This window comes from Eubalaena glacialis, chromosome 2 (assembly GCF_028564815.1).
Source record: "Eubalaena glacialis isolate mEubGla1 chromosome 2, mEubGla1.1.hap2.+ XY, whole genome shotgun sequence".
NCBI classification, from domain to species: domain Eukaryota; kingdom Metazoa; phylum Chordata; class Mammalia; order Artiodactyla; family Balaenidae; genus Eubalaena; species Eubalaena glacialis.
This window is the reverse complement of record NC_083717.1, coordinates 32,787,882-32,802,952: the sequence shown is the minus strand read 5'-3', so window position 1 is coordinate 32,802,952 and position 15,071 is coordinate 32,787,882. Positions and strand designations below refer to the sequence as shown.

General features: G+C 53.9%; 1 protein-coding gene across 1 annotated transcript; it reads left to right on the top strand.

Annotated features, from left to right (window-relative positions):
* Positions 1–4,125: 4,125 nt before the first annotated feature.
* Positions 4,126–14,867, top strand: OTUD7A (OTU deubiquitinase 7A). Its single transcript, XM_061181413.1, is given in 15 exon segments — positions 4,126–4,142; positions 8,838–8,938; positions 9,297–9,355; positions 9,357–9,397; positions 9,579–9,678; positions 10,815–11,120; positions 11,123–11,537; positions 11,540–11,602; positions 11,605–11,681; positions 11,683–11,836; positions 11,839–11,991; positions 11,994–12,153; positions 12,496–12,650; positions 12,714–12,799; positions 14,712–14,867. Coding segments are annotated over 15 exon segments (2,043 nt in total).
* Positions 14,868–15,071: the final 204 nt, after the last annotated feature.

Sequence of the window (15,071 nt, the reverse complement as noted above, 5' to 3'; positions counted from 1 at the left end):
AAGAGGGGACGTGGAGTGTTCAGAGTCATAGGACAAGGGGGTTATTAAGATGTCGCGTCGGAGAGAGGCCTTCTGGTGTCCTCTCTCTGGCCTGGTGGCCTGCTGGTGTTTAGGAGATGGCATGGGTGACACCTGAATGAGAATTTCACATAGCACAGGAGAGTCTGTGGGGAAGAGAGTAAGGACCCAGCTGGTGAAAACACTGGCGAGGTGGGGATGGAGGGGTCCAGGAAGGAGGGCAGGTCCTGTTATGGTGTCATGATGGGCGGGCAGGGGAGAGGGAGGTTTCAAGGGTGGTCAGCAGCCAGGAGCTGAAACAAGGTCAGGTTCAAGGGAGCTGTGGTAGCAGAAGCTTAGGTTTTGATCAAGACAGACCTGGCTTTGAATCTCAGTTGTGTCACTTACCATCTGGATTTCAACCGTAAGAGATAGAAGTTAGGCATAAGCGAAAACTTATAACGAATGGTCCTAACACTGAGAGCTTTCCACGTGCTAAGAACTTTACAAACGTAGTCTCCTTGCCTCACTTACCCCACCTAGGAATTTTCACTAGGTGGATTTTATTACCCCAATTTCACAGAAACGTAACCCGAGGTTTCGCGTGGTGGCATGTGTATAGTCACTGTCACAGAGGTAGCTGGCAGGTGGGGCCAGGCCCAGAGCCTGAGTCTTGACTGCGCTGCTAGACCGATCCCCCTCTCTAATGAGTGTGCTGGCTTCAGGGCTCACAGCCTGTGGGGCCCCAGTCACCCAGCTGTGAATTCCGTGTGGCCTCCGCCCATTCCATCACTGGGATGCTGTCACCACGGTGGGCCTCGGTGCCCTTCCACTTCATCTTCCCTCCATGTGACATCTGTGGGTACTCTCAAGACTTACAGTGGAGAAGATGAAAGGGGATCTTGAAATGTACGCTCTCTGAGCACCAAACCCTGCTCCCAGGCCACCAGGGCCCTCCTCCTGCCCCTCTCCTCTAGATTTCCTGTTTTTAGTACAACCTGTACAACCACAAGTGTCAAGCTCATCCCTGGGGCATCCCCCATCCACACGTCTGTCAGTCACCACTGGCATTCCTGGTTGTCCTGAGCTGCCGTCTTTGGAATTGTGCAGAGCAGGAAGCAGATCTCGAGGGGCTCTGACCCCCTAAACGTCTGATGAGTGTGCCTGTTTTCCGTCCGTCTTGCTTTCTTCCCTCTCAGTGGCCTCTTGGACCCTTTCCACGTGCACGGACCCTCGCGTCCTGGATTCTTGAGGAGTTCTTTAAAATCTTGGAAGCGAGCATTTGGGCCTTGTGGACAGTGCCACCCCCTCCTCCCCTCTATCTTCGCTGTCACCTGACACTTACTGGATCTCCGTTTGCTAAAAGGCACAGCCCAGGTTAGAACCAGAATGCTCACCGGTTAGGGGTACGGGCAGGTGTGTAGCAAAGTAAGCAGGAGCCCAGGGCAGTGATGGGACAAGACAACAGAGGCCTGAGCAAGTGGGAAAAACCAGCGAGTGAGAGGTCCCTGGGCGGGAGAGCAGAGTGGACCGGCCTTTGCTGATGGCTGGACACGTGATTCCCGGCGTCGCCCTAGCTGATGCTCTAACAGAGGCACGTGAAGGGAACACCCTCTCCCCCCACCCTGGAGCTCTGGTTCACGGAGGCCACGAGTGATCACTGTGGTCCTGACTGCCTGTGATGGGAATGTGGATGGGGGGCTCTGGAAGGGTCTCCTGTTGGGAACGGGCTGGAACAGCAGGATGGGCTCTTTCCCGTGGGTGGGAGAAGCATGGTGGGCTGGCTCCTGGGAGCAGGAGCTGGGGGGCCACAGCTCCGCCAGGACTGGGTCTTGTGTCCACGGGCAGCCCTGCAGGGGAGATGCAGCTCGGTGGAAAGAACCAGATTGGAGGGTTCACATGCAAACACCATGGTGTAGCAACCCTCTAAGGCTCACTTTCTGTTTGTGAGGAGCCAGGACAGTGCCTGTTCCCCGTGGGGCTGGGGGACGATGACACCCCCGGCTCCACCCGGGTGCTCCACGTGGGCTGTTTCCCTTCCCAGCCAGGATCCGTTGGGCTGGTGTCATTGTTAATACGCACGCCCGTATTAACGTGTCTGCATTTCGTGATAGGATCACGGTCCGTGTGCCTCTCTTCCACCTCGGCTCTCCTTGACCTTCCTCCTGGACACGGGTTCAGCCCTCCCTGGGGCCCCTGCCACCCTCGGCCCTGCTTTAGAGCAAGGTGCCCACCCAGGTCATCACCCCGGCTAAGGAATAATGTCCCTAAAGTCAGGGCCTTGTCTTGCCGTTCTTGGACCGTGCCCTGGAACGTGGGTGCCCATTTGATAGACACCAGCACTTAGACTTGAAAGTGTGTTTGTGGTCACACAGGCAGTGTATGTACACTGTGATTGTTAGTTGCGTGTAAGAGTGAAAGTGCACACTTGCATTTCTGCTTCAACTGGTTCCCCTAAACTGACTCTGTCATTGCTACCACCCTGCACGACACAACTACTAACAGTAACAGGGCTGCTTTCCACCCACGTCCCCACCTGTCATCACTTACAAAAACACCCCCAGACCCTGCTGGGGTTTTGTATAATAACCCGGATGGTTTCGTTTGCTTTTCTTTCCCACTGAGATGTGCAAAGATGCTTCTATGGTGTCTTTGTTAGCTGACTGTGGAGGAAAAAAATATGATTAAATTGTAAATGTCCATGTGATAGAACTTAAACATTCTGGTTGATAGTATCAAGTCTGTTGCAGGAAAAAATAGAAAGACCAGAGGGAGATGCTCAGATATTATTTTAGACATTCGAAGGCTCATTCTATTGTCTATACCACATAATTCAGCATATTGTTAGTGAATATAGTGAATACCTGCAATTCGAAATTAATCGGGAGAGGGTAAGATTTTATTTGCTCTTTAAAATTAGAGCTAAGCTTTTAATTCTTTGCCTTTAAAAAGCACGTGATGCCTAATGGAATCGGATGCGGTGTGTGCTGCCTCCTTCCTTCCGTTAGAAGTCCACCAAGTCTCAGAGTCAGGGATTAGAGGCCCCACACCGAGTTCCAGCCCCCCATCAGCTCCCCCTCGTGCTGCAAACCCCCAGCACCCATCCCGCCAAGTGCTGCCTGGGGTGGGCACACCTGTCCTGCCTGGGGTCTCACCCAGTCCAGCGCCTGAGCTCTGAGGTCGCCTCCCACCGAGGCTCGCACACAGCGAGCCCCCCGGAGCCTCTGCCCTCCCCAAACTAAGCTTCAAGGAAAAGGTGAAATACTGAGCAAAAGCCCAAAGAAAACGTGGGAGTTCTTTTCACTCATTTTTTTTTTTTTTTTTTTTTTTCACTCTACGTTTTGCTCCCCTCGGAGAGTAAGCTGTATGACTTGGTTTTCAGAAGCATGGAGGGTTCTGCAAGATGTGTGGATCTAAGGCCAGGACAGTAGGTATGTCACCTACTTCAGAGGGAACATCAGGTGTGGGTGTGAAATTCTACTCTTAGAGAGTACGCATCAGGCCATTTTGCCCCTCTGAAAAATGAGAACTAAAACAAGGACCCTACTGTACAGCCCAGGGAACTACTATGTTCAATATCTTGTAATAACCTATAGTGGAAAAGCATTTGAAAAAGAATAGATCTATATATGTGTATGTATAACTGAATCTCTTTGCTGTACACCTGAAACATTGTAAATCAACTATACTTCAATTTTTAAAAAAAGTTTCTTTTCAGGGTAATGAAAATGTTCTCGGATTGTATAGTGTTGATGGTTGCACAACTCTGTGAATATACTAAAAAACCATTGAGTGAAAAACCAAAAACAAGAGGGAATTCCCTGGCGGTCCAGTGGTTAGGACTTGGTGCTTTCACTGCTGGGGCCTGGGTTCAATCCCTGGTCAAGGAACTAAGATCCCGCAAGTCATGCGGCGTGGCCAAAAAAAAAAAAGAAAAGAAAAGAACATAAAGAAAAATGAACGAGAACTACTGGTGGGGAGTTCGTGAGTGAACACGTGCTAACAGAGACCGTTCTTTGCGTGGTTCTCTCCTAGGATGTGACCGTTATTCATGCATCAGTATTGTAATCTCGTGTCATTTCTCGTCTCCAGGCAAAATCTGGGCCCTGATGGCCGCTCTGAATGACCATGGGCAGCTCCGACGGGTAAGCACAGCCAGTGTTTCAATCTGGGTAATTTCTATTGACCTATCTTACTGTTCACAGATTCTTTCCTCAGCTGTGTAAAGTCTACTGATCAGCCCCTCAAAGTCATTCTTTATCTCTATTATTGTGTTTTTTTTTTATTTCTAGCATTTAAATTTGACTCTTTCTTATAGATTTTTTTCTCTCTGCAGAAATTAACCATCAAATTCTGCATGGTATCTACCTTTTCTATTAGAGTCTTCAACTTATTAATCAGTTATTTTATTTTATTTATTTTTATTTATTTATTTATTTTATTTATTTATTTTTTAACATGTTTATTGCAGTATAATTGCTTTACAATGGTGTGTTAGTTTCTGCTTTATAACAAAGTGAATCAGTTATACATATACATATGTTCCCATATCTCTTCCCTCTTGCGTCTCCCTCCCTCCCACCCTCCCTATCCCACCCCTCTACGTGGTCACAAAGCACTGAGCTGATCTCCCTGTGCTATGCGGCTGCTTCCCACTAGCTATCTATTTTACGTTTGGTAGTGTATATATGTCCATGCCACTCTCTCACTTTGTCACAGCTTACCCTTCCCCCTCCCCATATCCTCAAGTCCATTCTCTAGTAGGTCTGTGTCTTTATTCCCGTCTTGCCACTCAGTTCTTCATGACCTTTTTTTTTTTTTTCCTTAGATTCCATATATATGTGTTAGCATACTGTATTTGTTTTTCTCTTTCTGACTTACTTCACTCTAATCAGTTATTTTAAATCAGGTCTAATATTTTCAACACCTGTGTCATATTTGCCTCGTTCTGTCACTTGTCCCGTCTCTTGTCAATGTGCTGGTTTTCTCCTGTCTTTTCTTATGCCAGAAATGTTTTGTTGAGAGCCAGCCATCTTGAGCAGGGCAATAAAGGCTAAGGTATATCATTTTGATTCCTTTTCTTTTGCTGCATGGGGTTGGCATCAGTCTAGTCGGGACCTGATGCTACGCTGGTTACCCAGCCTTCAAAGGCCTCTAGTTATATCTTGTGTTTACGGTAGGGATGGTATTTCTCACTGTCTGCTGCACGCTTTGTGCTGCGCCTCACTTCGGCAAGGGTCTCTCTCCATATTCTTGCCCCCTTTCTAGCATTAGATTGCTATTACTCGCAGCTTGTTAGCCTGGGTGTGGGAGGGGAGCCCAGAAGGGTAATGTTTCTATTATTCTGATTAAGCCTCTGTCTTAAGCAGGTGCTGTGTCCCTGGATCTGGGCGGAGGGAGTGACCTCCCCCAGCTGTACTTCTGGTCTCAACACATATTCCTGCCCCTCCCCCAGGGAAAAAGAGGTTTATCCCCTATTTCCTGCTCCCACCCCAAGCTTTACTGGGGAAAGGCCCAGTGCCCTAAGACCAAGGGTGTGTGTTGCCCTGTCCTCTGCAGTCTCTTCCACAGACAGATGGGAAAGGTCCGTGAAGGACACTTTCTCAGAATTCTGGCCAGTCTTTTTGTGAACACAGGTCAGGTCCCATGAAGAGGGGCCTGTAAGTGCTTGTGAATTTCCCTTATGTCTGTGGCCCCAGGCTATACCCTTCCTTTACCAATTTTAGCTGAATTCTTCTCAAGGGGGTCCAACTGAGTCTGCCCCTATTAAGCTCATGTCCATCCCTCCTCAAAGACACCTGTTTTTCCTTCGATTTGGGGCTAGCCAGTTGCCTGTGACTTCAGCTCTCGGACGGGTTAAAGGAAAGTTGTCAGAACTTCCCTGGTGGCGCAGTGGTTAAGAATCCGCCTGCCAATTCAGGGAACACGGGTTCGAGCCCTGGTCCAGGAAGATCCCACATGCTGCGGAGCAACTAAGCCCGTGTGCCACAACTACTGAGCCTGTGCTCTAGAGCCCGCGTGCTACAACTACTGATACCCACGCGCCACAACTACTTAAGCCCTCGCGCCTAGAGCCCGCGCACCGCAACAAAGAGTAGACCCCGCTCACCGCAACTAGAGAAAAGCCCGCACGCAGCAACGAAAACCCAATGCAGCCAAAATAAATAAATAAATTTATTTTCTAAAAAAAGAAAGTTGTGAATCTGCAGTTCGTCTAGATTATTGTTGTTATACTGGTGGGACATTGCTCCTTCAGCTTTTTACATCCCAAACAGAAACCAGAGGTCCCCATTCTTTTTTGGAAAATAAGTACTGAAAATTGGATGCTGCTTCAGTTAACCCTTGTCCAAGCTAGTTTGAAATGATGCCTATATGTTTCCAGGTTAAAAGATAGGAGAGAGTTTTTTCAAAGGGGGAAAAAAAAGTTGGCAGGCTTATTTTGAAAAGCATTTGCTGTTCCTGACATTTGCCACCAGAGGGCGAGTCGCTGCATCACTCCCTCTCTCACTGGGTGAGGCCAGGTTTCCAACAGGGAAAAGTAAGTGTGTAAAGTGACAGGCAGAAGCATCGGAAGTACCTGAGGCTCACAGAGGGCCTGTTCTCGAGGCCGCCCTAGGCTGTTCAGCTACAGGTAGGGCTCCTGGGCCCTGCAGCCTCAACCCTGACCAGCGGGCCACAGCTGTGCCCTCTGCCTACAAGATGCCTTCCGACATCCAGGCTGAGAGGCTGCCAGGAGCCTGCTGGGTGGTCAGGCTCTAGCACCTTCAGGTGATTCCAACCTTCTGCTTTGTGTATTGGGGTGCGGGGTCAAGGTGGGGAGCCCAGGAAGTCCGTTCCAGCCCAGCTACTGAGTGTAGGAATTCCCAGCAGCCCTTTGGTAGGGAGGCTGAGGGGGGCTGTACAGCTGTACTACTTTAGCTGGTTTATCTGAAACAAATAAACCAAAATCATAGTGGCTTCATGTGATAGAAGTTTGGTTCTCCTGCAAATAAAGTCTAAAACGGGTGTTCCTAAAACAGGCAGGTCCCTTCCAAGTGGGGAGTCGGGAGCCCACTCCTGATGCCTTCCAGGGCCACCGTCATCAGAAGGCACCACGGTGGGAAGGGGTGTAGGGGAGAAGGGCCACCCACGCCTAACCACCTCACCCAGGGCTTCCGCTCATGCCCCACGGGTGCAAGTCAGCACGTGTTCTTTCCTAACGCTAGGGTGGGGACTGGGAAATGTAGCTGGCCTGGGCAGACGCCCCCAAGGCATCTGTCCCCTGCGAAGGTGGACAGCCAGACCCCAAATCACCCACACTACACCCACAGAAACTGTCCCTAACAGATTATTATTCTAGAACAATGTTTCCCAGATTTGTTTGATTTTAAGACCCACGGAGGATGCTTATTTAAAATAGAGTCCTTGGGTCCGTTTCCTGGATACTCTGGTTTGGCCATCTGCCTGGGGGCCTGGGGTGAGCGCCTTTACTAAGCCCTCCAGGGAGCCATGCTGCCCTGTCTACAGAGGGACCCTCTACTCCCTGCCCCCGCCCATGGGTGGGAAGCCGGGCCAACCTCTCTCTGTTGTTGTGGTGACTCTTGGAACTATGGGACTAGCTCCTGGGTATGGCCCAGGAGCCAGCCCTGCAGCCCTCCCTGGGCATGACTACCCTGCAGCTCAGCCCTGGGAGGGGTGGCCTGTGTGTCACGGCCACACAAAGGCAGGACTGAGCAAGCCAAGGCAGACCAAGCTGCCCCTGACCTCTCAAACCAGCGCACAGTGCCGCCCAGCCCCATCCAGATGAAAAGGAAAATCCGGAGCAAAGCTGTATTTCCCTTGTATGGGGGGGTTGGAGAACTGGGGGGGGGGGGGTGGCGGTGGAGGAAGAGGATTATTATTTGTGTCTCTTTAGCAGCACAGGAGGGCAGCACTGAGTCAATGTTTCCGATTTCTTTTTTTTTTTAAATAAATTTATTTATTTATTTATTTTTGGCTGCGTTGGCTCTTCGTTGCTGCACCCGGGCTTTCTCTAGTTGTGGCGAGCGGGGGCTACTCTTCATTGCGTTGCGTGGGCTCCTCATTGCAGTGGCTTCTCGTTGCCGGCACGAGCTCTAGGCACGCGGGCTTCAGCAGTTGTGGCTCGCGGGCTCTAGAGTGCAGGCTCAGTAGTTGTGGCGCACGGGCTTAGTTGCTCCGCAGCATGTGGGATCTTCCTGGTCCAGGGCTTGAACCCGTGTCCCCTGCATTGGCAGATGGATTCTTAACCACTGCGCCACCAGGGAAGCCCCCGATTTCTTTTTAGAAAATCAACTACTAATGGTATTCAATCTTAGATTTTATGTATTTATTATTTATTGATTTGCCTCTCTGTTTTTGCCATGGCACCCCTGCCATGAATATGGGGAAGTGACACCAGACTCACGGCCAGCACCTGGGAGGTGGGGGCAGAGGAGGAGTAAGGAGGAGGAGGTCAGGTAAACCTTGGGCAGGAGCAAGGCCCCCTGCATCCTGGAGTGGTGCCTGGGGCCTCACTGTCCCCAAAGATGGGGCTCTTGGTGCCAAAGGAAAACAGCATGTGGGAGGCCCCATGTGCTCAATCAGGACAGCAGAGAGGCACTCCAGGGGCAAGGATAGGCCTGGAACAGGGAGGCGCCCACCCAGGAGCTGTCAGCTCCTAACCTACTTCCCCGTCTAGAAGGGGGCCTGGCCACACCTCCCTCCTAAGCCGGTGGGACAGCAGAGGTGAGAGCCCCTGCTGGAGACCCCAGAAGGGTCTGAGTGAAGGTTCACCAGTCCCTGCACCCCCACGTACCATCCCCAGCAGCACTCATAGAAGCACCCAATTCTCCCTCCACCAGCCACTGGCACGGAGGCAGGAAGCCAGGCTCCAGCAACCAAGCTGCTGGCCTGGCCGAGCCCCAGGCTGTGCTGCTCTGCTGGGGCCTGACCCTCAGGTGCTGTCTGGCCTGGATCCTTCCTCAGAAATGGCAGAAGTAGTAATAGCTTTGTTTTGTCTGCTGCCCAAAGAGGGCACCTGCCTTTTGACCCATGTCGAGGCCAGGTCACGTCTTCAGCTGCTCTTCAGGGTCCACAATAAAGAGGAATTTTAAAAAAATATTAGTGATGGTTTTGAAACCTCTGGCCTTAACGCTCCTACTGGCATAGAGGTCCTGTGTACACCCCCATTCGGTTTCCTTAATCACGGAGACACCTGGTCTCGGGGGCCCTTTCCTGTCCTCCCTGGGGGTCGCGGGGTCTTTGAGCCTCCCATCGCGCCCTGGGCCACCTGGCACGGGTCTCTCTCTTTTGCGTCCCAGCCGTGATCCCCCTGAAGGATTCGGAGCACAAGCTGCTGCCTCTGCACTTTGCGGTGGACGCCAGGGAAGGACTGGGAGTGGCGGAAAGACGACAACGATAACTTATTGGGCCCGGCTGGCCCAATAAGACCCTACCCTGTGCCCCCTCCCGCAGCGCCCTATGGGGCGGGCTGTCCCCGGGCTTCCCGGGAAGGGGCTGGGCGCCGTGCGCCCCTGCTCCTCGAGGATGGCCGCCGGCGGGCGGGGTGCGCGCGGGCGAGCTGGGGCGCGTCTCACTCTGTGTTCCTCTCTCTCTAGCCTGATCCTGTCGCTAGAAGCCAAGCTGAACCTTCTACACAGCTACATGAATGTGACGTGGGTCCGGATCCCCTCCGAGACCCGGGTGAGCTTGGAGCGCGCCAGGACGGACCGGCAGGCGCACTCGGCTCGGGGCGGGCAGGCGGGGTGCATCCTCCCCCACGGGGGGCCGCCCCGCGCTGGGTCCCAGCCCCGCCCGCGGTCCTCGCCGCCCGCGGTCCCCGCCGCCCCGGCTCCGGCTGGAACGCGAGCCTGTGTGCGCGTGTGCCTGCGAGTCTGGACGTAGGCGCGCGCTCCGGCTAGGGGAGTTTTTCTTCCCTTATTTTCTCCGGAAGGAGAGGAATAAACCCGCCCCCACTCAGAAAACAAACCGTAGGCAAGTCACAACACAAAACTCTCTCTGCCGAGATCGGAACACGATGTGCTGCCACGGAGCGGAATTAATTATAAAAGTGTGTGTGGGTCCTTGGAAAAGGCAGGGAACCGAGGGCGTGATTCCTCGGCACCCCCTCCTTCTCTTGCCCTTCTCTCTCCTCCAGGAGGGGAGGGCTGTGAGAAAGGGGCTGGTGCCCCACTTGGCCCCCTCCCCCAGGGAGGACCCATGCTGGCCCTGCCTCCAGATGCTAAGAGGGATTCGCTCTAAGTATCGGACTGATTTTTTTGTGATCTCAGTAGTAAAGTCCCAGGAAAAGGGATTTGTTTAAATAAAAAAAAAAAACTTACAAATAATTGGTCCTCCCCAGACGTCAGTTTATTTAACCATAAACTGGGGCTCGTGACGAATATTTTTTTAAGTGACACGAGGAAAGCAAGGAGTGCAGTGCCCGGCACACAGTACCCAGAACAAGCTGGCACTGCTCAGAGTGCTTTCGTACTTCAGCCTTTACGTGTATTTAATCTTCACAGGGCTCCCTGAGGCAGGTCCCGATACCCTATGTTACTGATGGCACAAGTGACAGTCGGTGGCAGTCTGGCTCCAGAGCCCAGCTGCATGGAGTATGTGATGACTCGGCTGTGGGTGTTCTTTTCTAGCCTCCACGAGGACTCTGAAGGCAGCAGCTCTAGCTCGAGAATCAGGAGACTCTCAGGCTGGGCCACAGCTCGGGTTGGGGACAGTGAGGCCGGAGGCCACACCGCGGGGGAGGGGTCTGCCTCCATCTGCCGCGTGGGGACAGCTGGTCTCTAACCTCCTCCCTTCCCTGCCCTCCTTCTCCCTCGCAGGCCCCTCTGGCGCAGCCGGAGTCCCCGACGGCCTCGGCGGGGGAGGACGTGCAGTCCCTGCCCGACTCGCTGGACTCGGACCGCGACTCGCTGTGCAGCAACTCCAACAGCAAGAACGGCAAGAACTGCAAGGACAAGGAGAAGGAGAAGCAGCGCAAGGACAAGGACAAGAACCGCGCGGACTCCGTGGGCATCCAGCTGAAGAAGAACATGGGCGGCCTGGTGCACGGCCCGATGAGCCGCTCCAAGTCAGCCAACGGCAAGCACGGCGACGCGCCCGAGCGCGGCAAGGAGGAGAAGGCCAAGGCGCGCGCAAGGGCAGCAAAGAGGAGTCGGGCGCCTCGGCCAGCACGTCGCCTTCGGAGAAGACCACGCCGTCGCCCACGGGCAAGGCAGCAGGCGCGTCGCCAGCCGACATGGGCGGCGGGCCCCGCGGCGACGCCTGGAAGTACAGCACGGACGTGAAGCTGAACCTCCACATCCTGCGCGCCGCCATGCAGGGCGAGCGCAAGTTCATCTTCGCCGGCCTGCTGCTCACCAGCCACCGGCACTAGTTCCACGAGATGATGATCGGCTACTACCTGACCAGCGCGCAGGAGCGCTTCAGCGCCGAGCAGGAGCAGCGGCGCCGCGACGCCCCCGCCGCCTCCACGGCCAAGGGGCCGCCGCGCAGGTCTGAGGCCCAGGGCGGGCGGAGCCGTGAGCGCGCCTCGCCGGGCCCCCCACGCAGCTGGTGCTCAAGCTCAAGGAGCGCCCGAACCCTCGGCCGGCGGCGGCGGCAGCGGCGCGCGGGCGCCAGCGGACCGGTCCCCGGGGGGCAGCCCCCAGGCGCCGGGGCGCCAGAGCGTTAACCACGTGGAGGCGGTGGGGCGCGCGGGACAAGGCGTGCGCCCCGGCCGTGGGCGTGCTGCGGCCGTGCGCCTTGTACCCGCGACAGAGCCGCGAGCTGTCGTCGCTGAGCTACGGCCCGGCGCGCGCCGCCGCCCTGCGCACGGTCAACACGGTGGGGTTGATGGCGCCCGCTTCCCAGGGGCCTTGCCCGGCGCGGCGGGGGCGGCGGGCGCGGCCGAGCGCAAGTCGCAGACCTACGCCAATGGCTTCGGCTCGGCGCGCGACGGCCTGGAGTTCGCCGACGCGCCGGCCGCGCGCTCGAACGGTGAGGGCGGCCCGGGCGGCCCCGCCAGCGAGAGAAGTGCGCGTTCTACGGGCGCGCCGAGACCGAGCACTACTGCTCGTACTGCTGCCGCGAGGAGCGGCGGCGGCGGCGGCGCGAGGCCCCCCGCGGCCCGGCCCTGAGCGCGCGCCGCTGCGCCGCCGGCCGGGCTGTCCTCTCCGTGCTGTAGGTGTCTCCTCCGCGCCCTGGTCCACCGGGAGGCCGGCGATCCTCTGTACGTGCTGTGTACGTGTTTGGTCAAACGTTCCTAACGGTGCCTGAACCTACACTGACGCCACTCAGGTAGTAGACGGATAGGAAACAGCCATACTGTTGGAAGTGGGTGTGCTAGCTAGCACCTGCCTCGTACCTGTGGAAACTGAATAGCCATTACAAGAGTATTTTTGTTCCTCGATAAGAGAAGTAAAGAAATTTGCACCCCTTTGTTTTTAGAAGGGAGTGTTTTACATGCCTCTTTTCGGGGGGGGGCTTTTTTCTCTAAACCGGCGACTGACCTCTTACATGTAGCGGTCACCTGCGTGCGAGCGGTGGTGCCACCCAGGGTTTCAAAGCGAACGCGCGGCCCCGGGACCGCGGTGGCGGCTCTGCCTCGGGCTCCCTCCCACCTGTGCCCCTCCCGGGCCCCTGGAGGACAGGACGCTTGGGCGCCCGCTGGCGCCCTGGTGGTCTCTGTGGCCCTTTAGGAATACGCGGCTCCATCTCATAAGCAGAGCCTCCTCCCACAGCCCCCGGCTCGAGCGACATTCACACTGCCCTCAAAGCCGCGGGCGTCTGTAGGATGGGCACCGGACAACCTACCTCGCAGGGCGCGGTGAGATGTAGCGATCGCTCCCGGTGCCAGGCAGCTCAGGTGACAGGAGCTTTCCAAAGACACCTTGAGTCCCAAAGGCAAGGTTCCCAACTCACTATTTGGAGTTGCCCATATATGAGCAAAGATGACACCCTGCCTACATTTCCCCTTCAAAGACACTTCCGCAGTGAACCGTGGCCGGAGGGCGCCGTAGGAGGCGACCATCGAAGCCCCAGGAGAGAGGCGAGAACTTGACCCTGCGGTCACTGTGTAAGCTCCCACTAGGCCACCCTGAAACCCGGCCTGCGCCTCTTTCCAGAGGGAGGGGGCTGAGGGCCGCAGGGAAGGAAGCCCACCCCTACCCTGCCCTCCACCCGCATCTGTCTGGGATCAGCCAGGTGGAGGGGCGCCGCTCCCATCGGGGTCCCCTCCGCAGGGTGCGGGTAACCCTGACTGTGGCTGCAGAGCACATTAGGAGCAGCCCCATCACGTCCCTATTTTGGTGCCTCCTTACATTTCTTAAGAAAAAAAATAGTGTCCTTAGTTACTCTGTTCAGAGCAGCAGTATGCAGCGTCTTCCTTCCAAGATTACCTCTGGAGAACACCGTTTTTGGCCAAGGGCACCGAGGCGCTAAACCTGCCTCACTAAGGGAATATCTTGTTTCCAAGAAATACAGATACGATGGGTAAAATCCTCACTAGCAAAAGAATCCTTTAAAACCTGTGAGAGCCTTAGAATTGCCTCTAATAATCCCAAGAAAGAGAGGAGAAGGTTCCCAGCTTCACTGTGGCTGTATCTTCAGAAAACACAGGAGGTAGACCATCTCTTCATTGGAGCCAGCTTCTTCTCCAGAAAGAATGCTTTCCCCCCGGACATAAAGAGCAGCAAAAACGGAAAACACACACACACACACACACACAACAACAACAAACAAAAAAATGGGGAGGGGATTTTTTGTTTTACTTGTTTGAAGAATTATAATAAACTAATTTGAGTATCTCCTGTGCGTAATTCCTTTTTGTTTTTAAATATCCACAGCACGTGGAGTTTTCAGTAATTTATTCAAGCTTTACATAAGTGGTTGCTTAAAATTATTAATTACATAGGATCTTAAATTTTTTCAAAAGTTTTACTTTTCATGCTAAATAGTACTTTCAATGTGTGGAAATTACTAACATTCACGTCCGTCATATTACTGGGGTTTCTTTTGTTTAAAAAAAGTAGTTTTTAAAAAATATCTCATCAAGATGGTTTGTGGCAGCTTTTTGGACTGATTCTTCACGTCGTGCTGACCAACTGCTTTGCCATCCAAAGCTGTGAGGTCACAGGAAATAAATACTGTTTCATGTGTAGACTCCAGCTCCTGCCCTGCATCTCACAGAAGGTGCAACGGCCAGTCTGGAAAATGCTTCCCTGGGCATTCAGAAGCCAAACACATACGCACAAGAAGTCAAGGAGGCAGAAAGTAATCTTGTGTTTGTTTTTTAATTTTTTAACATGAAAGCAGCCGACCAGAAATTTCCAAAATTTATCTTTCTCATGCTCTCTGCCAGGTTAAAAAAGAAAGGAAGGGAGGGAGGAAGGAAGGAAGGAAGGAAGGAAAGGAGGGAGGCAGGCAAACTGAGAATAAAAATGGTCCATTTGTAGTACCAGAGGAAAAAGGAAAACCTTCAAAACCAGGCAGTGTAACTCCTAGGTATTATCAAAAAACAGTGACCTGGGAATTCCCTGGTGGTCCAGTGGTTAGGACTCCTCACTCTCACTGCTGAGGGCAGGGGTTTAATCCCTGGTCAGGGAACTAAAATCCCACAAGCCACTCGGCCAAAAAAAAAGTCAAAAAATAAAGTCAAAACAACAGTGCCCTGTTCTAGCTCCTTGAATTTCAGTCACCTCCGCCCCACCCCCACCTGACATATGTGCCATAAATAAAAGCCTGAGATCCGGGCCCCACCCCCACCAGGCTCCTCCCCCGGCCGCCTGAAAGGGCCCCAGTTCCTCCACCTGGTCACTGGCTGCTTCACCTGCGGGCGCCTGTGGGTGTCGCTCCTATCAGACAGGATGCCCTCCATTCACGTAGTTTACAAATAGCCGTTTCCTCTTGTGAGAGGTCTGGATCCACCCTTCCTCTAAACAGCGTTAAAAACTGAGCGAGCCCACTGTTCTGTTAAACATGCTGGTCCAGCCCCCCATGTTCACAAGAGCCCTTTAGCCCTGGTCCCTGGCCAGACATCTCAGACCAAATGAGTTCATCAGGCTGCACAAGGACTATTAGAAACTGCTGTGTTTTTCACA